The sequence below is a fragment of the Xiphophorus hellerii genome, chromosome 1, assembly GCF_003331165.1.
Source record: "Xiphophorus hellerii strain 12219 chromosome 1, Xiphophorus_hellerii-4.1, whole genome shotgun sequence".
Classification (NCBI taxonomy): Eukaryota; Metazoa; Chordata; class Actinopteri; order Cyprinodontiformes; family Poeciliidae; genus Xiphophorus; species Xiphophorus hellerii.
In genome coordinates, this window is record NC_045672.1 from 11,441,474 (window position 1) to 11,464,143 (window position 22,670).

General features: G+C 39.6%; 1 protein-coding gene across 1 annotated transcript in view; it reads right to left on the bottom strand.

Moving 5' to 3' along the window:
* LOC116725545 (histone-lysine N-methyltransferase PRDM16-like) overlaps positions 1 to 22,670 on the bottom strand; it is a 210,225-nt gene that overhangs the window by 21,065 nt on the left and 166,490 nt on the right. The window contains 2 exon segments of the mRNA XM_032571667.1: positions 492 to 594; positions 5,372 to 5,512. Coding sequence (XP_032427558.1) covers positions 492 to 594; positions 5,372 to 5,512 — 244 coding nt within the window.

Consider the following 22,670-nt stretch of genomic DNA (forward strand, 5'->3'; position numbering starts at 1 on the left):
GTCCTGAATAAATGCTTTTATTACTTCTCCCTCTCTGTTTTTGTTTAAAAAGTGTTTCACAATGTGGTTTCGATATTCGGCGCTACCGAACATGCAGGTTCCAATTTCACACAGGCTTTCCTTACAAAAAAGGGCCAATTGACGCCTCAGTGTTCCGGCAGAGAGCTGAAGTTTTTTTTTTTTTGTAGTGCACTACAATAAAAGATCAGACCAGGCCTCTCCATGTTCTGCATGTTGTTATTTTTTAATTAATGGGCCTTTAAGCATAAATGATTCATTAGTTTTTATCCATCGTGGAAATTAATTGTTTTTCAGAAAATCACCATGCTTGAGGACGGAAGAATATTTTGGAAAGAGACAATGTGTTTTTTTTTTTTTTCTCTCTCCTTTTTTATTTTTTATTTTTTGTCCGTTAAGGAGTCGTGAAAGCAGCACAGGATGCGAGTTGGAGTTTGTTTAAAGTGTACTCTAATGACGCGCATTAATCTTACCTTGTAGGTTGGGTGCCATGGATCCCTCGGGGAAAATCCCGTCCTTCATATACACCAGGAGCTCCTCCCCTGCTTCAATATCCCGAACAGCTTTATAATAAATCTAAGGAGAGGAGGGGGGAGAGGGGATAAGGGAAAAAAGAGGGAGACTTTAAGTTCCGGTCAAAATGAAATAAATTGAAAATAAATTTTTGAAAATAGATTTTTTTCTTTTTCTTTTCCTGTTCCAATTTGCATAGCAGCAAGGTTAGACATCCCATTGAGGCAATTGTTCAATTTTAATCTTACTCGTTAAAAGAATTGAATAAATCGGCTAAGCTGCTTTACCTTCGCATGTTTCATTTCTGGAAAAAAACCCTACATTTTATGAAAAAAAAATTAACAGATGATAAAATGTATTTTTCTCGCTTGAAAACAAATAAAATGTAAAAAAGGGGAAAAAAAAGTCGGCACTCACATTCACGCTTTCATAGATAAACAGTGAAAAAACCTAACATATAAGCCAGAGATGTCAAGCTGAGCGAAGAATGAAAGCACGTTACGTTACTATCAATATATCAAATGCTGATTAAATTAATTGGTCGAATTTGTTTTCGACATACTCATAGTTATTACGCTAAAAGCATAAAAAAGAAGATGAAGAACGTCACAGACAAAGGCCGTCCTGATCCGAGGCCTTATTTCTTAGATCTACCAGGTGAAATAGTCTCACAGACTAATTGACAATTTAATACAAATTACAAAACTAACGAAAAATAATCAAGTCATTCATGTGATATTATAAAAAAGTAAAACAAGTAGACTGCATTTAAACAACACCGTATCCAATCACACATGCTGATTACAATGATTTTGACCACATGGGGGCGCTCTGCACCAAGTGAAACTGCAGCGCAGCAAGGCAGCCGAAAACTCCCCTTCATACACACACACACACACACACGCGCGCGCGCGCGCACCCCAACACACACACAATACAAAGCCTATATAGGTAACAGAGGCTGGACAACTCAACTCTCAAGTTTTAGTTCGTTTAACATAGAAAACAGACAAGGAGAAGATAAATTATTATTATTATTATTATTATTATTATTATTATTATCATTATTATTATTATTATTATTATTATTATTAGTGTTTTTTCTTTCTTTCTTTCTTTTTAACGACATTTAGATAACACACACACACACGCACACACACAATCTCTGCGGGAGCCTCGCGACGCGGGTTTCGGCCTGACCTTTCTTTTCTCCGTGAGACGAAAGAGTTGAGAAAGTTGCGCGGCGCTGCGGAGAGCCTCCAGCTGCAGTAGCACTTCAGTCCCGGAGGAGTTAGCGACACAACCCATAGTAAGTTTACCGCAGAGGGAGGGCGAGAGAGGGAGAGGGATAGAGCGGGACGCTGCTGCGGCTAGGGCCGGGAACAGCGGGTCGCGGGTCGGCCGGCGGCGCTGAGTTCGCTCGGTGTTGCTTCCCTCCGGCTGGCTGGGTGAAGCCTCGACGCTCCTCTGCTGGGTTACTCTCTAATCTAGTCACGGAGCGCGTCTTTGATGATGATGATGATGATGATGATGATGATGAGTCTCTCTCTCTCTCTTTCTCTTTTACTCTCTCTCTGTTTCAGACTCCCTCCTCTCTCTCTCTCATTAGTGATTCCCCATTGCCCCTTGGTGCTCTCTCGGTTACCCGTCGGCCACTCCTCCTCGTCTTATCTCCAGCCAAAAGGATTGAGGGATCTGCGGCGCAGACCCCTCCCCGCATCTCCCAACTCAGTGGCCGCTTCGGCCGCCTGATAAATCTGTTATTGATGTAAATAATGGATAAAGAAGCTCGGCCAGACTTGAACTCACTCTATCAGGCATTCACACCAATAACACACACACACACACACACACGCACCCACACACACCCGCCCACACGTTATGTAGGCCAGTCAATGAAAAAGGCCTCTTTGCTATTCGAACTTTCTTTCCCAGGAGGCGATATTATTTCACTCGCTTTCGGATCAGCTGTTCATAGAGGTATTATCTTGAAACTCGTTAAAAAATTATTTGGCGTTATAGATACACAATTATTAACAATATTTCCTCCCCACCCCCTCAAAAAAAAGCATTTGTCTCCTACTTGCAAAAATATAGAATCATTTGCAAATATTTCATTTTTCTCCAAATCAAACAAAAATACTTGTCACTACTTAAATATTATTATTACATAGATATTTTAAAAAGAGCATTACTTGCAATTATTCTATAATATATATCTTTGGCCACATTTTTTTATTTTATTTTACAAAATCAAACTAAAGTGACTCTTTAAAAAAAACAGATGAAATGTAAAATTTTATAAGTTCCATCAAGCAAATTTCCTTAAAATAAAAATCTTTAGAAGTGAATATTAAAAATCAAAAATAAATTACAACGTAAGCAAGTGTCAGGCTAGATTTTCTTTTTAACAAACACAGCCAGCTGCTAATCAAAGGATCTCCATTATATATGCTTAATTTTTACTGCAATAAAACATATTTGAGCATGGACTTGTTTGGATTCTACATTAAGGCCTCAACCCTCTCTTGACTTCTTCCCTTCACTGTCCAGTGTTTAGGAGACAGATGCCTCATCGATCAATGCCAGCCCTTGGGGCCTGCAATAATCTCCTACTGTGGCCTTACACACACATACACCCGCACACACACGCACACAGACCCTCGCAATAGTCTGTACGAATTGATGGATCCATCCGAGGGTAGAAGGGCAGATCAAACAGCGCCAGAAAGGGCCTCCTCTTCAAAACACAAAAGATGAAGGGTTGACAAGAAGGTGGACAAGGTTCATCTTCTCTTTAAAGCCCCATCAACTCTTAACCCAACACACACACACACTCCCGCACACCCGGCACACACATTAGTAGCACTCATTGCACTCTCTCAGGCGTATAAATCAGTAGATGCAACTGGGCCTTATGCAGACCCTGAATGGGCTAGCTTGCACAACATGTTTTGTGCGACTATTTGGCATTCTGAGTAGATCTTAACTCATTCATTTGGAGCAAAACACACACAATCGTAGGAAACTGTTAATTTTTTTCTGTTTGTTTTGCTATCATTTAAAAGTGTGTGAATATTGCATGAGAAAACAATTGCAAGCTGACTTAAGTGAGAAAAGTTGCATAACATAAGTGTGTGGAAAATTGAGCAAATTCTCTCCCACCACGTCCATGCCAACACACACACACACACACACACACGCACTGACTTTGCTGGAAAAAAAATTCACAAAGCCCGCATTGTTTCTTGCTCCAAGAAACAATGCCAAATCACCACCTGATAAATATCTGAATGATGCATGATTGTGCACACGTGTGCTCTTATCTTACATCATTAATGACAAACAAATACATTTTCAGCTTCCCTCTTAAAAGGCCACTGGCTGCGTTTGAATTTGCTTCGTGCGCACATATTTCCATAAATCCTCATGTATTGTGCATGTTGATACAGGAAAAAAGAAAAGAAAAAAAAGGAAAAGAAAAATTGCAGAATGGCCTCTTAAATTATATATTTTACCACTAAGTGGCTGCATGTATGCGAGCGTGTGCATGTGTGGTTGGGCTATGTTTGTAAATAAATTATAGGGTCATACCAGCAAGCCACTACCCCAAGCAACTGGTCAGGCAAACAAAAGCAAAGCCTTTTCGATAAGAACAAACAAGTGCAAAACACATCAAAAAGCAATGGAGCACGTGGGCCTCTTTCTTTCGCCAATAATTCTCCACAATTTTCTCTGGTGCCCTGATTCTTTCTTTGACATTATGTGGCAGTAACAGGGGGCACCAATGTGAAAATCTTAAAAGGATTAGGAGGGTTGGTGTTGCCAGCCAATTGATGATTGTCAATCTTGGGAGGCCCCAAGATTGTGCTACCCTCGGCCCCCGCTCTCTTTTGCGTGGTCTCTTTTCTTCACTGATCAGACTTTAACGTTTAAGGCCTTAGTGGAAGCTCTGGCCTGTCCCCCCGGTGTGTCACAGTGACAAGCGGTAGATCAAGACATGAAGACGGGGGGAAGTCAACAAGTAGCAGGCGACGAGAGGCTGCGACAGGAAGGGGAGTGAGCCATGTAGGCAGGGATTAGAAAACAAATAAGAGTGGAGTGACAGGAATGAAGGAACACAAAGCCAAGTCATATGGATTCATTTGGCTACTGTCATGCGGTTGTCACTTATTATTTTCCGCTCTGTTTTTCTTTTTATTTATATATATTTTGCCTTATTCACACAAGCTTCAAAGTAAGATTCCCCAATCCCATTTAACATATGCCACTAATGGTGTGTTCAAGTGAAAGTGGAAATTGACCCAAAAAGGCAGACGCAGAGGAAAGCAGAGTAATACCGTCAGTGTGTCAGCACAGATATGCTAATCCATTGCAGCAGTAAGTTGCGATCCACACATTGCATGGGGTTATTGTTAGTGCCTAGTTAAGCAGTTGGAGTTTTATGGGCAATGGCTGGGCATCTTTCCAAAAACATCCACTGTGCCTTGGCCAAGTTTCTTTAAACAGAAACTCCTCATAAAGAAAGAGCACGCCTTGAATAATGGTTATCATGGAAATCAGGAGTGTCTTAATATTCCTTAGCCTCTTCAGTCGGGTAATTTCTTCACAGCTTTGGCAACTGGCCCAGCTTTAGACTAACAAAGCAATCCGTGGTCATTACAGCACACACACACACACACACGAGTGTGCTCACTCACACACATCAACCCCACAATTAATGGACTGAAAGCTTTAACTGCTTCTTCCCCCTACCTGCTGCTTTCCAGTGAAATGTTGTTTTTTTTTTACATAAAGAGGAACAGAGATTCAAGTAGAACAACTCTGGAATGCGACTTACCTGGTCTCCTGTGAGGTGACAGGCGGTGAGGTTCTGCTCCTCAAACGACGGCGCTGAGCGGACGTACTTGAGCCAGCTGTTGCTGGTTGTGTCTGGGCCAGTGTCCAATGCAAACTTGACATTGCCCATGTCGTCCACCACCTGTTAAAGAGCACAAGTTCAAAAAGATGATACAGAAGGTGCTAAGAATTTACCTGCCGATTTTAATTGAAACCGGATTTTACATCAGAACAGGATAGTTGTTTAGCTTTTTTTGATCTAGGATCATTCAACAGATTAGTGTAAAATGGATTAAAATTGATAAGCCAGTATATAGAAACACAAAATTGCTAAAACACTGATAAAATAATTGCAACAATACAACAAGCATTATCCTGAAAGAAAGCCATGCATCAGTCTGACACATTTAAAAGCTAATTCTACTACACAGGTTTAAACACAGGAAAATAAGAGTTTTCATTCCCTGATTTATGAGATCTGCTTCACCTCCATTCTGAATAGCTCATGTCTATTGGGATCAAGAGTGAGAAACTGACAAAGAACCCCCAGCATGGGGTTACTTTGCTGTGATGTGACTTATCTTATATATATATATATATATATATATATATATATATATATAAACATGAGATCAGCAAACTATCTAGGAATTAAATTATAATGTGCTTTGTGTGTCCCCAAACAGTCAAGTAATTATATGTCAAATTATTCAGAAAGTTGGTCAAGCAGTCACTTTCACTTTCACAGTCTTAGGCATCAAACACGCTGAGATGAGTGAATCCTGATATGTGCAAACAGCATAGTGTAGCACGAGATCAAATCATGATATTATGGGGTAAGTTGTGCAATATTGCAGTAAAAAAATGTGCTGATTCTAGTAGATTCTTGTGATTCAGTGGCACACATCTGTGCTACATATGATGTGTGAAAGCTGTTGTGCTCATGTGGTAGAATTTTTGAACATATTAAAAAAAAAAATCCCAAGCAGCCAGCCTTATCTGGGGATCAAATTGCATGTCAAATGCATAGCTAGGTCCTTCCGGAGCATTATTATCATATCGCATTGTTTGTTCTTCTAGCATTGGGGGGGAGGCAGATGTGCAATAGTTTTCAAGAAAACTTCATTTTGTTTTTGAGCAAAATCAATAATCCTTCCATAGCCACAGTGTGGAGATTATGACTATTTAAGTTGCAGAGAGCCAACATGTCAATGGGTGTTAAGGCCAGCTAACGTTGCTGGTCCTAACAAGGGAAGGAAAGAGGATAAGGAGGAGGGAGTATACAAACTGGGGCTTCTTTCACTTGTCTAATGACTTTCTCTGGCATGTATTGATCACCCTTTGTAACCCCTGTAGCCCCCAGAGACTCAGAGAACGGGTTTCAAGTTACCCGCTTTCACAGAGAATGGAGGCGGACGTAAGGTTGCGGCGAAGGAGGAAGAGCAGAAGAATAGAAGAAGGCCTTATTGTTAGCTGAGAAGCGTAAAGATAAGTACAACCTTGTTCTCAACCTGCAACATTTCTGACTAATATTCTGAGTGATAAATTTACAAAAGAGTAATTTGGAACTTTTTGCAACTTGACAACACAGAATGCCTGAGGTAAAACGTATTTATCAGAGGGAGATAGCGGCAAGTTTGGAGACAGCTAAACCACCTCAGAATCTGAGTCTTCAGCAAGTTGGGCTCTGATTTCGCTCCGCTACTGCTGCTGATACTGATACTGGGGAGCCAGCATGAATCCTCTGGGGGAGAACTGGCCTGAGACAGAGCAAAACTCCTCTAATTACAACAACCAATCAACCTCGTCTGAATGCGGCGCTGACCTTTGGCTTGACTCTCTGCACTCCTAATCACAGTCAAATGTCTGCGTAAGGAAGTCGAGGTGCGATGGAAAAGAACCAATGAGCCATCTGACATTCTTAGACGTGCAAAGTTTGTGAACTTCTCCAGCTTCGCGAAGGCACGGTCACGTTTTGTTTATTTTCAACCGCTCGTAAAGTGTGAATGACCGCGTTTTGAGTTAGCATGTGCGGAAGGTGCTTTTTTTTGTGGGTGGGTACAGGTGCCAAGTTTAGTGAGTAAATATGTTTTGGGTCTGGATCAAGGTGTGGAAGCGTGGCTTGCATAAGTGCAGCAACAGTTTGGGGCGAAGGCAGGCACGCATGGTTGAGGTAATAACAGTGCTGTGCCTCTTTTGACCCGATGTGTGAGCTTACCCGCCTTGTTAGCGGGGTCTTTTTTTAGAATAACAATGCCTCTTGGAACCTTGGGTAAAAATAATAGTTCAACCCTTCAACAAATGAAGAAAAACCCCTACCAAAGTGGAAAGAAAGGTCAGATTCTGCTTGTGTATTTGCCGATCATCAAATCAAACCTTTACGCAAATTGGCTCCTTCCTTTGTGTTTTCCTTGAATCCATTTAGATATGTTTAAAGGCTTATAATGGGGTGTAGCCCCACATCCCTCACACCTCTACCCACTGTCCATTCTGCTCCCAATTTACAACCCAGCCTGATAAAGTCCAGACCTTTTTTTATGTGCTAAAACAGACCCTGAAAACTAACCAGGCAGACCCTCTCAACACACACATGCTCACCTACTCCTTAGCCTAATATCCTCTCTGCAGCTGGCGGAGTCAGAGTGCACTTGTCATATCGTTACTGGGGAGCTACAACAGGTATTATAGATATTTTATTAACATATGTTAGAAATGAAGCAAAGCTCCAGATGGAGACTGGGTGCACACACTTTTATGTAGTTAAGCCAACATATTAGCCTTGAATTTTCCATACACTCTTATTTTACCTCCTCCTACCAGCGTAGCTCTTGTACACCCATCCGATGTTTCTTAACATGAACTTAATGAGCAGCAGACCGGTGCTGGGTTGTGTGCTTTCCTTTTTTTTTTTTTTTTTTTGTATCTTGGTTGGCACATGTGTGTCTTACTTTGAGCGTGTGTGTTGCCTCGGAGGTTTGCTAACACCCTGTCTCTGGGTGGAAACCTGATTTATAAGGCCTTAAATGAGGGGCAACAGAGAAGGAGAGCCAGAACAAGCTTGTGGCTGATTGTTTGTTTATTTACCTTTACCTTTCTTTTTCATTCACTCCACCTCCCTCCATCTACACATGTCACACGGAGCAGGAGAAGGAGGAGAACCCGGCTGGAAATCATCAGCTCCATGTGTAAAAGGGTTTTTAACAAAAGTAAACTTAGCTGCCCTGAATTTTACCCCCCAGCCACCCAAACGTTACAGACTGGAAATAAAACCTGAAACTGAAATATGCTGTTTGCAAAAGTACTCACCATCAAATTCATATTTTGTCCCGTTGCAACTTTAAGCTTGGATATATTTTGGGAGGATTTTATGCCATAGAGCAACACCAGACGTGACGTGTGGGTTGCATTTATACTCAGCCTTCCTGAGTCAATTTTTTTAGATCCATCTTTTGCTGCAATTGTGGCGGCAAGTGTTTGAGGAATGTCTGTATCAACTTTGCACAACCAGATCAAGTATTGCCAATACTTCTTTGCAAATAGCTCCAGCTCAGTCAGATTTGGATGGATCTAATTGATCCATCCAAATCTGATGTGCATCTTTCCACATATTCCTATTTGGGTGTTGGTGTGAACTTTGACTAACTTTAAACAGGACTTCTTTTTTTTTTCCTACGCAATTTCCTTTTTCTCACCAGAGTTGTCTTACCCCACTTGTTTTCGTATGTTTGGAACCATGCTATTCTCTCTTAATTTTCAGATGACCGATTCAACAGCTCTTTCCAAAATAGACAGATGATCTAATCCTGCTCTTAAACTCTCCACAACTTTATCCCTGACCTGTCAGGTGTTCCTCACCCTTTGTTATGGTGTATGTTCACTAAACCTCTCGGCCTCCACAAATAGGTAGCATTAATACTAACACTGCCTCAGGTGGAGCCTGTTAAATAATTAGGTATCGTTTGAAGGCAACTGATTGCACTAAAATTTATTAAGGGATGTTAACGTAAAGACAGCTTGATGCAAAGGTTGATGCAGGTAGCATTGTATCATGCTTCAATAACCAGTGGAGATGCTCACCAGCTCCCCTCTGACCCTGAATAAACATATTGACTGGATGCTTTTTTGGATGCTTGTTGTTCATTATACTTTAATTTGTCAAATGTTCTTGTTATTACATGACCAAATTCGACAGAAAGTAGAAGCAGTATGAATACCTTTGGAGCAGACTGTAATATTAAAGCCATTTCTGTCTTCAGCTTGCTAAAATTCTCTTCTTTTTTTCCCAAAAGGAGTCAATTTCCTCATTCTTGTTCTACACACTGAGGTTAAACATTCATTTAGATCTTATTTTTAAGCATCAGTTTGCTGAGCTCTGTCATTCTTGCCTTCCCACTAAATTTAAAACATAATCAACGTGACAATCACTGGGATCAACAGCTCACATCAGTCAGAGTTAATTACTTAGATCAAAACCCACAAACAACTTTGAAAGGTCAAGGCACAGCAGTGCTCAAGCGATTGTGGAGGGGTTTTATTCAGACGCACTGTGGGACAGGAAAGCAAACAGAAGTTGCATATTTCAAATTATATTTTCTCTTTTTAAATGAGTTCGTCTTCCCAATTTTCACCTAACAGACTCGCAAGCATCGTCATTGTGTCACAAAAAAGACAAGAAAAATGGATGAAAGTCAATCTAATGAAGAATTCTAAGTTTATTTCCCATCCTCCTTTCCTATTTTAAAACTTGATCTCCAGTTTGGCTTGATTAAACACAATCAAAAAAATGACTCACTTGACATTACACACACCTTCAGACACGTACCATTGCGCACACACACATACACGCCCACAAAGACACAATAAGATTTCTCTGAAAGAGGAGCGGCTCTAAGTGGACAGGATGCAGAGCAAACTCCACAGGAAGCCCTGATAAGAGCACGACACTTATATCGCCCCTCACAACACAAAGGGGAACCTTTGACAGCTAGGAACCTTTAATGGCTGTCTCGGCATGCCCTCTCCTCCGCCAGTTACATCTGACGGATGTCTGTGGAGCGCTGGGCTGAATTAGTAGAGTGAAGTTGCCTGTACGGGTAGACATTGGTGACAAGGTACATATTATTTTCCCTTTGACGGAGGGCAGAAAATGGAAATGGCTGCTCAGAGCGTCGTGGTGATTGTGATTTTGATGGGAGATGAAGATAGGAGCAGACTTATAGCATATCAGACGTAACTGCCAGGTTATTGTGTGTCTGAGGGAATATTTTTATAAGGTGTGATCGTGGCGCTTTTGTTGTACAAGCCTCTGTTTCTCAATGTGTGAACACACCCTAGTTTGCATTCATTTGTATACATGTGGGGCAGAGAGCAAAGCAGGTTTTGTCATTTTAAGAATGGACTGCTTTGTGTATCGTAGAGTGAAACGAAGGGAAAATGCGCTTTTTAACATGAAATATCATGGAGAATTTGAAAAGAAAAGTATTTTCTTTTAGTGAAAAACAAGAAATAGAGCTTGGAAAACATGCAGAGGGAAAGCTTATTCTAACCCAGTTTACCTGAACATATCCTGGGGAAGCTGCAGACTAATAAAATATGTTGCTTGGAGGTGGAAGAGAGTAATGGAGGAATATTTATTTTTTATTCCAAGACTTTTTTTAAAAAAAAAATTCTGCACATTTGCAAAACAAACCAAAAAAAAAAAAAAAAAAAGAGAGAGAGAGAGAAAAAAAAAAACAATAAAACTGGGGGTTGCAGGACGGGATGCATTTCCTTTTAAGGGAGCCAGGGGGCAGCCTGGCATGAGAACTCCTCAGAGGTGGGAAATGAAACTTCCCTTGCTCTCTGCAGCTGCAGACTTATACTGTAAATATACATAAACACAAGGCCGGTGTGGCTGTGTAGAGAATATATGAGAATGGCTGTTGGAGAATTGCATCCACACACACACACACACACACATGTGTACACCGTGTTCTAACTCGGCCGAAAAAGACAGACATGGAAACGCGGCAGCGACAGTGACAGATTGAGTGGCTGTGAAGCGGGCTGCAGAGTTGGTTGTTAGAAGTGTTGCAAATTAAGGTGCAGCGCGACTGAAAGGAAATAAAGAGGTGTGTGTTGGAGTTTGTATCCTTTCTGGAAATGGGTCTGTTTCCAGTTGGGAGGCCCCTTTAACATGCTCACACGCGCACACCCACGCACACGCATCCACAGGCAGACTAATAAAGAGACTGATAGAGTGCAGATCATGAAAACGCTCCAGTGTGTTTGTAAGTCCTCATTCGGATGGGTGTGCGTATGTGTGTGTGATGGATGGGGTCCTGCAGAGAAGACCCTAGCCCCACCATATCACTCAGCAGTCTAAATGAGTGTGTGTCTGCACTCATTTGTGTGCGCCGGGGTGTGTGTGTGTGGACGAGCTCACAAGGGGTCCTGCCATTAAAGTTTGTCCCACAGAAACTGGAGGGGAAGGCGGCATAAAGGAGATTATTCTTATTTTAATAACTTTAGTGGACTGCAGCTCTGATTAAAGGTGACATGGAAAGGATGTAAATTATGACTGGATGATGTAAAAGAGAATGATGGGGGAAAAAGTGTGCTAAGGGGAGAATGCCTGAAGAAAATGGTTAAATGTTTTGCACCAGCAATTTGCTTCATTTCTGCATTGGATTCTCTTAGCATGTTGAACTAGGAGCATTGGTGCACAAGCACGCTCATCAAGTTGCAGTCCGGATAACCTGAGGTCCTGACCTGATGGGCATTCCTCAAAACTTTAGAAAAAACAGCAGGAACTGTCTCTAAACAGATTTTCTAAATAAATAAGAAGCATTTCAATTTGTAAAAAAACAACGAAATGATGCATCCCTTTAATGATTTATTCCAAGATAATAAAAAAAGATATATTGAAATAGAAAATGCATAAAATTTCCAGAGTTCTACAAAGACATTTTCATGTGAAAATGTGAACAATTACATACTGTTAATTTCCCTTTAAAATATTTTATGTTTCTATTAGAGGAAGTGATGTCAAATGGTGGAAGATGACTTGACCTTCAATGACAAAGCTTGATGTGTTTTTCTTTTCTTTTCATTTCCATCTTCTGCTCAGAAATGACGATCAGAAGATCCAGTTTTTTTCACACAAACTTATTTAAATAAGTACTTTTGTGAATTCATCCTGATGTCATTTTTGGAAGCTTTTGAAACTACATGGTCAATGTTAATATTTGTGAACGAAACTGATTGTACAGGCATGTATAAATGACTAATAGTAGGTGATAAACATGAGCTTATGAAACAGGATGATAAAGCATCTTTTATGGTATGACGCAGACAAAACTGGTTGTGTTTATAATATTGGTTGTAAATTATAGTTCATATTTATTCCAGTGAACTCTAAAAACAAATAGATATATAAACTGTGATTAAGTCTTAAAGATAACAGCAAATTTAGAAATTGCAAAAAAAAAAAAATACAACCTCACAGCCAACTCTGTTTCATCATTTTAAAAAAAATTAATTGCTTCATCTACGACCAGTTAGACTCAATGTGTGATTGTTGAGTTTATTCAAAATTGTATATTCACAACATGTCATGACAAGATAATCAAGTTTGTTTCAGCCCTTATGGTGACTTTCATTTTAAACTTACATCAAAAATGCAAACTCTATCTTCAATCTACATGTAAACCATGTAAAAACATTTAACATGTTGGAAATTTCAGAGTTTTAGTATGGAACCATATTTCCTATAGAATACACACAGAAACTGCTGTTTTTGGAGCATCAGGAGAACAAATTGCTAATCCAGGATTTCAAATGTAAACTCTCTAATGTTTGTTTTAAAGTAGAAAAAAAAGGTTCATCTTATTTCACACATAGAAAATGGCTGTTGAAGTAGAAACAAAATCACAGATTATGGCAGGAAGGACAGACAGAAATTTCAAAAGGTGTTCTATCTTGTTTTGTTGTAGTTGCTAAAAGAGAAACTGGAAGCAACAAGACAGGATGGTCAAAACTCTACAAAAATTGCAGATCGGAAATTGGCCTCAAAACCGACGGGCACACCTCTGCTGCCTTCATACCTGTACCGGGTTTCATCTTTCATACATGTTTATATACGCACTTTAACATTCAAATATTGTTGTTTAGCAGGATCCTTCGCCTTATTCTGAAGTCAGTGAAAACACTTTGAGTCCAAATAAAGAGAATAAGCAGCTGAGTTAAAGTGTTTCATCAGGAGGAGTCACGCTGCGAGGAACGATTGGACCTTTAAAAATAAAGTGGATTGGAATATGTGTTGGGGTGTGTGTGCGCGGGTGGGGGTGAGGGTGTGTGTGTGTGAGTATAAAGCCTATTACTAATGCTGGTAACAGTACACCTGTGTAGCCATGTCTGGCAGTCTAATGACAGCTAAAAAGGAAGCAGGCTGTAAATCCACACACAGTCACACACACACCAGCACAGCTCAAACACACACATCACAGGGGCAACGATGATTAGGTTAAATATATAACCCGATTACTTTTTGTCTCTGTGAAATACTGCGACGAAAGCTCCGTGACTTCCTTTTTGACTGTTAAGCAGATAAAGTAGATGCACGCAAGGTGACTGAGAGGGTATGCGGCGTGAGGGTGAAGGTGAGTGAAGGCGTGTTAAACGTGACCCATTTTATCAGACCAGGGCAGCCTTCGACATAATTAAAACCTAGGCAGGGAGGCGGGCGGGCGGGCGGGCCGGGGAGGGCCTTGGGCCTTGTAAAAGCCATCTGGGTTGCTGCATGAGTGTGAATGTGCTTGCAAACGTGTGTCTACACTGAACCGAGAGTGTCAGAATGTGGCCTCGCTCGCTAATGACACAACTCCTTTAACTCGTATTAAATTAGAGTAGCAGAGCTATCATCTCTGGTGAGTGCACTGAAAACACGGTTGCCAAACGTACCACTATCAGCAAGAGTTTCATTAGGGGATTTTAAGTTTTGCTTGATATTCTAGCCAACTATTAAATATCATCTTTTAAAAAAATAGAGCAATCTTTTGATGTAATACAAAAGCAAACCTGCAGCCGATGCAGGTTCATTTTAGCGCCGTGCTTCTACGTCCACCTCTGCACCCCCTGAAGATTGTCTGAATGAGCAGGTTGCCATGTGCAGAGTTGCCAGGTTGGGGTAACTTACAACAGGAAGTGTGTGCGCTTTAAGAGAGGAGAGTCGGAGAGTTTTTAGGCTGGACCTCGTTAATGAAATGGCTTTTGTTATTTACAGCCTCCTGTTAAAAGGCTGGACAAGTGTGTGCAGGAGTTGGGGTGTGTGTGTGTGTGTATGCTTTTTTTAGATGATTTTTTTTTTTTATTCTGTGACTGGAAGTACACCAACGATACTTGAAGTGTATGTATGTGCCTTCTACTTTTTATGTGTGATACTTTTAATAAAAAAATATATAGATGCAGCCATTGCCTATATCTGTTTTACCATTCCTCTTGCTTTTACAGGCAGGATTTTATGATATGTATTCAGGGCAATTAGTGTGCAGATATATTGGCTCATTATACTGAAACAGGTGCAGTGTAAATGGGGAAATATGAACTGTACATCAGGGTCACATACACACTCTAACCGCAGTGTTTGAAGTGGAACAACCAGATTTATAAGTGTGACAAAAAAAAGTCACTCAAAGCCCAAATCAGGCCCTAGTTCTGACTTGAATAAAGGCCTTTTTCTGAAAATCACAATTATAACTGAGAAATTTCAAACTGCAAAAAAAACAAAAACAAAACAATGTTTTTAACTGTTGCTATGCTCATCACTCTAAGTGGTGGCAAGATAAACTCTGTTCCTTAAGTTGTTTCAACGTTTCCAACATTCTTACAAGGAACAAAGTTATTGGCTGCCCTAGAAGTTTATTTAAATCCATAGATGTCATATGATGTCATAAATGATAATGTACATACGTAGTTGTAATGGAGACTTTGGTAAAGAAGAAATTATGCCACCAGATCCACTGACTACCAAAGACTATTATTGTGTTGACTTGTCTTTTCATTTAATTTCACCACTAAACTTGCTAAATAACTGCTTACTGTAATAAAATATTCATTTATTTCAAGACCTTTAACACATAGTTAGCAGTGAAGTCAACAAATGTGAACCATGCTATATTTACCTAAATAAACGCATGGGTACATAGATTTATGTCTCGTCTAATGAAACTACAGGCATGCTAATAGAATTTTACAAGTTTAAGAAGCTTCATTTAAACATAGTTTCAGATTAAAGAAAAATGAAACTATTAATCCAGTACCACAAAACGAGAACAGCCCAAGACGTTTCTTTAAATTTGAGCCTATGAAACGCAGCGCTCATCGCAATGTTCCTCTCTGGGTCTTAAACAGTGCTGAAAACACAAAGCAACATTTCCTGCGCTCACGCAAAGCGGCTAAATCACTCAAGTTATACGAATCCAGTCCATGAGTAATGACAAATAATAATGAGGTGAGGAAGCACACATTCAACGCCAACACAACTTGACCTCCACTCTACTCGACTGACATGAGAAGGGAGACACAGAGAGGGACAATTCCTGGAACTGTGCAAAAACAAACAGAGAAGTAGAAGTGCTTCTCGGGACAACGTTGCAAAAGAATGCAGCTCTGACAATTATTTATTAATATTCAAATGTAGGAGAGTTTCTGAAGCTGGCCACAGAACGAGGAGATGTGAAAAACAATGCTGTATGAGGAGCTTTTAACAGGGTGCCGCAAATAAAAACATCCGCATTTTGATGTTTAGGCCAGAATGAAAGGTGGCAGAAGGTAGTAGAAGTAAATATATTTATGGTCATATTTCTCATGATCCAAAATCATCCTGCTTAACATAAATTCCAAAAGATCCATTTTGAATCTGGGAGATGTGCACTGACATAACACAGAAGAAGTCACATCAACCTTCAATCATCCTCTTATTTTTTATACTTAGTAATAAGAAGTTGTTGAAACGAGATCAAACACATGAACTCTGCGATGTGCAGAACATGCCAGTCAAAGCCGAGGCCGTCAAAAAATGACAGCTACACACATTCCTCCTCTTGTCTTCGTAGCTCTTATCTTGGTTCTGATCACCTGTAGTCCTCCCAGGTTTCTGCAGCAGACTTAAATTCAAGACGTAGAATGAACAAGAAATGCTAAGTGGTTGATTTTGGTGCCAAAAAAAGGGATTGTAGTGTGGTTGGGCAGGACAGCATGTGGCAGAGCCCCTGCATGGCTGCAGGCTGGGAGGCTTATTGGAACCATCTGAGCAGAAGGTTTCATTATAAAAACCAGACTCCTCTTATTCCTCTTTCTCTCTCTCTCTCCATCTCCTCTTCTTGCTCAGCCATGGCATGTAGCCAGCATTTACTGATGACCCGAGATTAAAAGATTTACCTCCGAATGAAATGACTTTAAAAAGCCAAATGTCTCGTTATTTAATTACAGTGCAACTTTTAGAATATCACGTATAGCGACAGAAAACGAGAAACATTTTTGTTTTAAAGCCTGTCTTACTTGGGACTTTTTGTTATTGTAAAACTGCCTTGAAAAATTGTTCATACCTTAAAATTTTCACATTTTGTGATGTTATTTTATTAAGATTTTTTTGTGACAGACCAACAAAAAATCTACATATTTGTGAAGTGAATGAGAAATTATCCACTCTTTAAAACACACTAAAGTTTGGAAAGATTGTATTCATCCCCTTTACTCTGTTTCAGGTAAATAAATACAGCAAGTCATGTAGGAAACAAAGCAAACATTTGGAAGAAGCTGTTTTTGTCAGAAAAAGTGAAAGGAAAACGATGCAGGATTTTTTTTTATATCTCATGTTGGAAGGATTTGCTAAATATTTGTAAGCTGTACAAAACATATCGGCATCATGAGAAAAAGTGTTGCTAGCAAAGTAATAAAGGAAGCAAGTAGTAAAAAAAATTCTGCCCCAAAAAGTTCTGGAAAATATGACATGCAATTTTAATCAGCCCTCTTAACTCAGAGGCCCATAAATAAATGACAGTGCCTTCATACAGGATATGAAGGCACCAAATTGGTGCTACCTGTATATTATTCAAACTCTGTCTGAATACCGTTTCGGTTAAGTGAGCTTTCCACTACATCAACATGCTTCCTGCAGGTGGAGGTGATATTAATGTTTTCCTGATGGAGAATCTGCGGGGGGAACTGAAGCTTAAGACTTCCAACATCAAATACTTGAAGTTTATTGCCAAAGATAAATCATTGAAATACAGGTTTAAACATACAAAAAGCTGCTCTGCTGTCATAAAAAGAGCTGACATGATGTTTTATCCCAAAGTTTAAAAATAACTTTTGGCATTCGATCTGTTAAAATCTAGATAAAACGGAGCAATTAAACAATTGTTTTTCATCATCCTTTGGGAGATATCTGGTTCATCCAGTATTCTAAACAAACGTTTTGGTTAAATTTACATATTTTAAATCTTAAATTGTTAACGGTTTTAGTATTTTTGAGCATAACTGTGCACAATTTGTTTGTTGTACAGTGAAGTTTAAAGAAAATATTTGAAATAAAAACCATAACTATTTAAATGACTTTCCCTTGTAGTTGCAACATTTGAGAAAAAAATATTTTTTGGTAAGGAAACTACAGATGTACGAGTTGAAGGCTTATATTTACTAATGACACTGTTTATTTTGATAGGTTGTAGAAGCCAAATGTGTTCATATTTGTCATCAGTTCTATGTCAACAAGATGAAATGCAAGAAACCAAAACAAAAAAAAGAACTAACAACAACCTTCCAGTTAACTAATTTTACAGAAAATGCAATCTATATTTTTTTTCTGTGAGGAAATATTTATTGAAAGTACAACTTTTATTTGTCTCTGGTAGATGTGTGTGGGACAACCCTGATTAGTAATATCAGCTATTAACTGTATATATGATGAGCTTCAGCTCATTCAGAAATGGATGTAAACTTAAATGTCTGTTGTCTGTTCTCTAGTATAATATAAGCATGATGGCTAAATCCGCTGCATGTGTTTCTGAGCATATGCACTCCACCTCTTTGTCTCCCCCACCACGGCTTGTGATTAGCCAGGACACGAGGGCCAGTAAAGCTCTCTCTCTTAAGGCCTGCTGGGAAGAAAAGAGGAAAAGCCCTATTTCACCGTTGTGTAAACCATTGTTTCATTTCCACACTTCTCTCTACCTCTTTTGGCTCAAATACTTCACAGGCTTTTTGGCTCCCGTTCAAGTGTGAACACAATGCAGCCATAGAGATCACAGTTCGCACCTCTCGGCCGGCGCGGAGCACCCACAGCTACCGCTTTTTGGTCAAACTATGATTACAGCCATCACAACAACCATAACTACCGCTTTCTGTTCTGTAATCTTAATTTGTACAGACAACACTGTACAGATGGTCACTGCTGGGATCCATCCTACATCCCATCATTTGAACCTTCACCCTTACTTTGGCTCTCTGGGTCCCCAATGTGTCAGTAATGGATCCTGCTTGAATAGTCCCTGTCTACCACCAAGGGGCCTATATATCTAACTTTTAATTAGGGAAGCTCATCCCCTGTCCTGAGAAAGAGGTAAATGTTTGGGGTACCTATAGGGAAAGAGTGTGTGTGTGTGTCACTGGAGAGGTCCTCATCCATCTGGTTTGTGTTAAACTGAATGTTATGAGTGTCAGTGGCCAAGGCCTGCTTGATGGCTATCAATCTGGCTTTTAATGTATGGAGAAATGAATGCATATGGGATTCCTTCGGTGAAGGTAACAACTCAGCAAGCACATTAAGGTGATTAAGGCATGTGGATGAAATGAGACCCATGTGGAGCAACAAAAGGACCTCATGGGCTCTCTGTAAACAGCACTTATTAGTGTTTATGACAATTTATATGCTACATAAAGACTTTGCTCAAATAAGATATAGACCTGTCAAACGAGAATGACTCATTAACCACAGATGAGAATAATTAAACGCTGGGCCTGGTGTCGCGCGACGCAAATGAGACAGAGGAGGAGATGAGGTGACGGAAGAAGACGAATGGTAAGGAGGAGCAGCTGTTGACACAAGCCTTCCACTCTCTGTCAGATAAGAGATAACCAGCCTGCCTGTGTTTACGTACTCCATTAGTGGCGTCATCAATCACACCAGCTCGCATCCGCACTCAAAGCGAGGGGTGCGGAGGATTATTGGAGGGTGACACCACACGGTGCTCCATCACTGCTTCGAGCATCTCCTTTTCTCCACTCTGCACACCGCTGAGGCCATATTGACTGGGATCTGTAACATGCAGTGCCCAGTTACTTGCTCCCCGATTAAAGCATCCACAACATGAATGATTGTGGAGGGAATGATGGCCTAAGATGCTCAGTTTTGCTGCAGTTCGCCAACACTGAGCTTTGGAGATTTTTGTGTCCCGCCTGTCATATTCCCAGCTGGGCACATTGGCAAGAAAATCGTGGGTCCTTTTTTGGCCCTATCCATCAAAGCAGAAGTTTAAATCTAATTATTGATCTGACTATATATATTGGCAATCTTAGGAAAAATGTCCAAAACTTGTAGCCACATTATGACACATCTGCCCTACCAGAATAGAATGTATTCTTGTCTTTCCAGTTTTTCACCTGCCGACTGAGATTTCTGTTCAGAAGGAGGGATTGTCTCAAAGACACAACTTTATGATATAAAACTAGGCAACTTTTTACAAAATGGCACCATAAATAAATTTTTTTCACAGGTATTATAACCAGAAGTGAGGTAGAACGTATGTAACTAAATTCGAATCAGTCAATACGATTACATTAAACTTTAATGAGTTGATTACATATTTTTTGGGTTGTGACATAGATTTTCTAGTCTTAATACTTTGAGGCATCATATTGCAAATTAGTAAATAAATAAGCTGAACTCAACTGAAGAGTGGGGAATAAAAAGTCTGTGTGTCTCATTATATTCATACCAGAGGGAAACAAAGAGTCATGAGATACAATTTAATGGTCATACTTAAAGTTTGAATTTAACCTATCAGAAGCTGACTGATTGAGAGGTTTCGTCAATTTATTTGGAGAAACCTCAACTCCAATCAGTGATAATTCAGTGCAGGGTTGAACTGTTGATATTGACTCAGAAAGTACTTTTATGTGTTTAATGAATTTCCAACCAACCAAAATAATTAAGATTTTGAACTAGAGACAGTCATATGCAGCCCAGTCTTCCTAAAGAACACAGAAAATGGCCCCTTTAATTTAATGACAAGTCCAAACAAAGCCAACCAATCACTATATATTTTTTCCATTGTCCTATTCCCATAGACCATGTCACTCATGAAGACGCCAACAATTTAGTGAAAATAAATATTTCTATATTTTTTTCTAATTATTATTTTTTTTTTTTTAAACGTTTTTTATTTTTTACACATCCTAACTATGAATGCCAATTAGTATCCCACTGACTTTGCCACTACGTGTGTCAAGGTTTTGGTTTCTATGCACAAGTAGAATACTTTTAGAAATTATTCATGATCCTAATAGGGTTTCCAACACAGGTGCAATAAATATCACAAGCTACCAAAGTCACCTTTAGCACATGGAGTTGGGTTTGGCATGTTAGGGTCATGAAGGGAGACAAAAACGGGGCAGCCACCCAACTTCTGATCCCACCTGAAAACTTCTCATTAATGCACAAACAGCCCAAGGGGGCTAAGTCACTAATAAAATCAACCCAGCACAAAACAATGACTTTGAAACTATCCTTTGACCAACAGAGTAATGTAATGTTGTTTTAGAAGTTTTGTCGTAGCTTTGCGGAGAGCAAAGAAAAACTTTTTCTTTGGATTGGTCCTGGGCTCCCTGTGGTCACATTAAAAGCTAAGGCATAATTTGGCTATTCACTAACAACTCTTGGAGAATGCTTCCCTAAAGGAGCACAATCAGGGATAATTGGCCAATCAGCAATGGGAACAAACACAACGATATACCTCACACAGCGAGGCAGTTGGACACAGGCATGAGGACAAGAACACAAACATAAAAATAAAGAGCGCACAGTATTACTGTTATTCTCATTTTTGTTTAAAGCCTGGATGACTAAACACTTACATTGTCATATTTCCAGAGTTAAATAAGCCCCCACCTTTTTTTTCTTACAAGGCATGTTAACAGTACAAGCTGTTTAGAAGCAACAAGGTAACCTGAGAAACTTTCAAACATGAAGCACAAATCATCAAAGGGTGCAAAGGAATGTTTATGAGATACATTTATTAAATTGTTGTAGCAACATTTGTGAATGGTTTGGATTGGAATAAGTGTGCACACAACTCATCATTGCATAGGCAACTTTCTATCACCTGGCATCCTCATTTAAATCAGGTATTTGTGTAGTTGCCTCCGTTTTACCAATTTATTTAGCCTTTCCAACAGTATAACCACACTTTTCCATGTATTTTATGTGGATTTTAAGTGATAAACACAAATTCAGTACAAAACTATTTAGTGAAACAGTATTGTGTATTTGCTGAACCAATACTTTATATGATTCTCTTTCTCTGAAATCACAGCTGCGAGACTTTTGGGGAACGCCTCAACCGGCTTTGCAAATCTAGACTGAAAACTGCTTATATGAAAAGTTAAGCCAGATTGAATGTAAAGCACATGTGAGCGATGATTTTTTTATGTTTTGCCACAGATTCTCAAATGGATTTATGTCTCTGCTTGACACACACCATACCACTGTAGCTCTCCGTGGAGGTTTAGGGCCATTGTCCTCCTGAAAAGTGAACCTCCACTGCAGTCTCAAGTCTTTTGTAAGACTAACAGGATTTCTCCCAGGACTGAGCTGTACTTATCAACAGTCATTCTTTCCGTAAACACTGACTTGCTTCTCTATTCGCATTGAAGAAAGGTACCCACAGTATGATGCTGCGCCCACCTTACTTCACTGAACCTTACATCATTAAGAACACTGGAGGAAGACGGTAGGATGTTAGACCAATTAGCTATCTCAGTAAACATGTTTTCTTAAAAAGAAGTGGTGGAGTATGAAAAGATATTTTATGAGTACTCATATAAACACCTCAACAGCCTCACATATGATAAAACTCATCAGTATAAGTAATTTTGTGGTGTACTTATAAAATGCAATCAGCTTTATAACTGGAACCTTTTGTCGTTTTTTTCATTCAGCTTTAGGTTGGGAAAAATATTTAGGACAGGACAGAAATGTGAAACTCTTTCTTAAAATTCAACGCATTTACCGAGTTAAGTAGAAGGTTTCCCATGAATTAGGA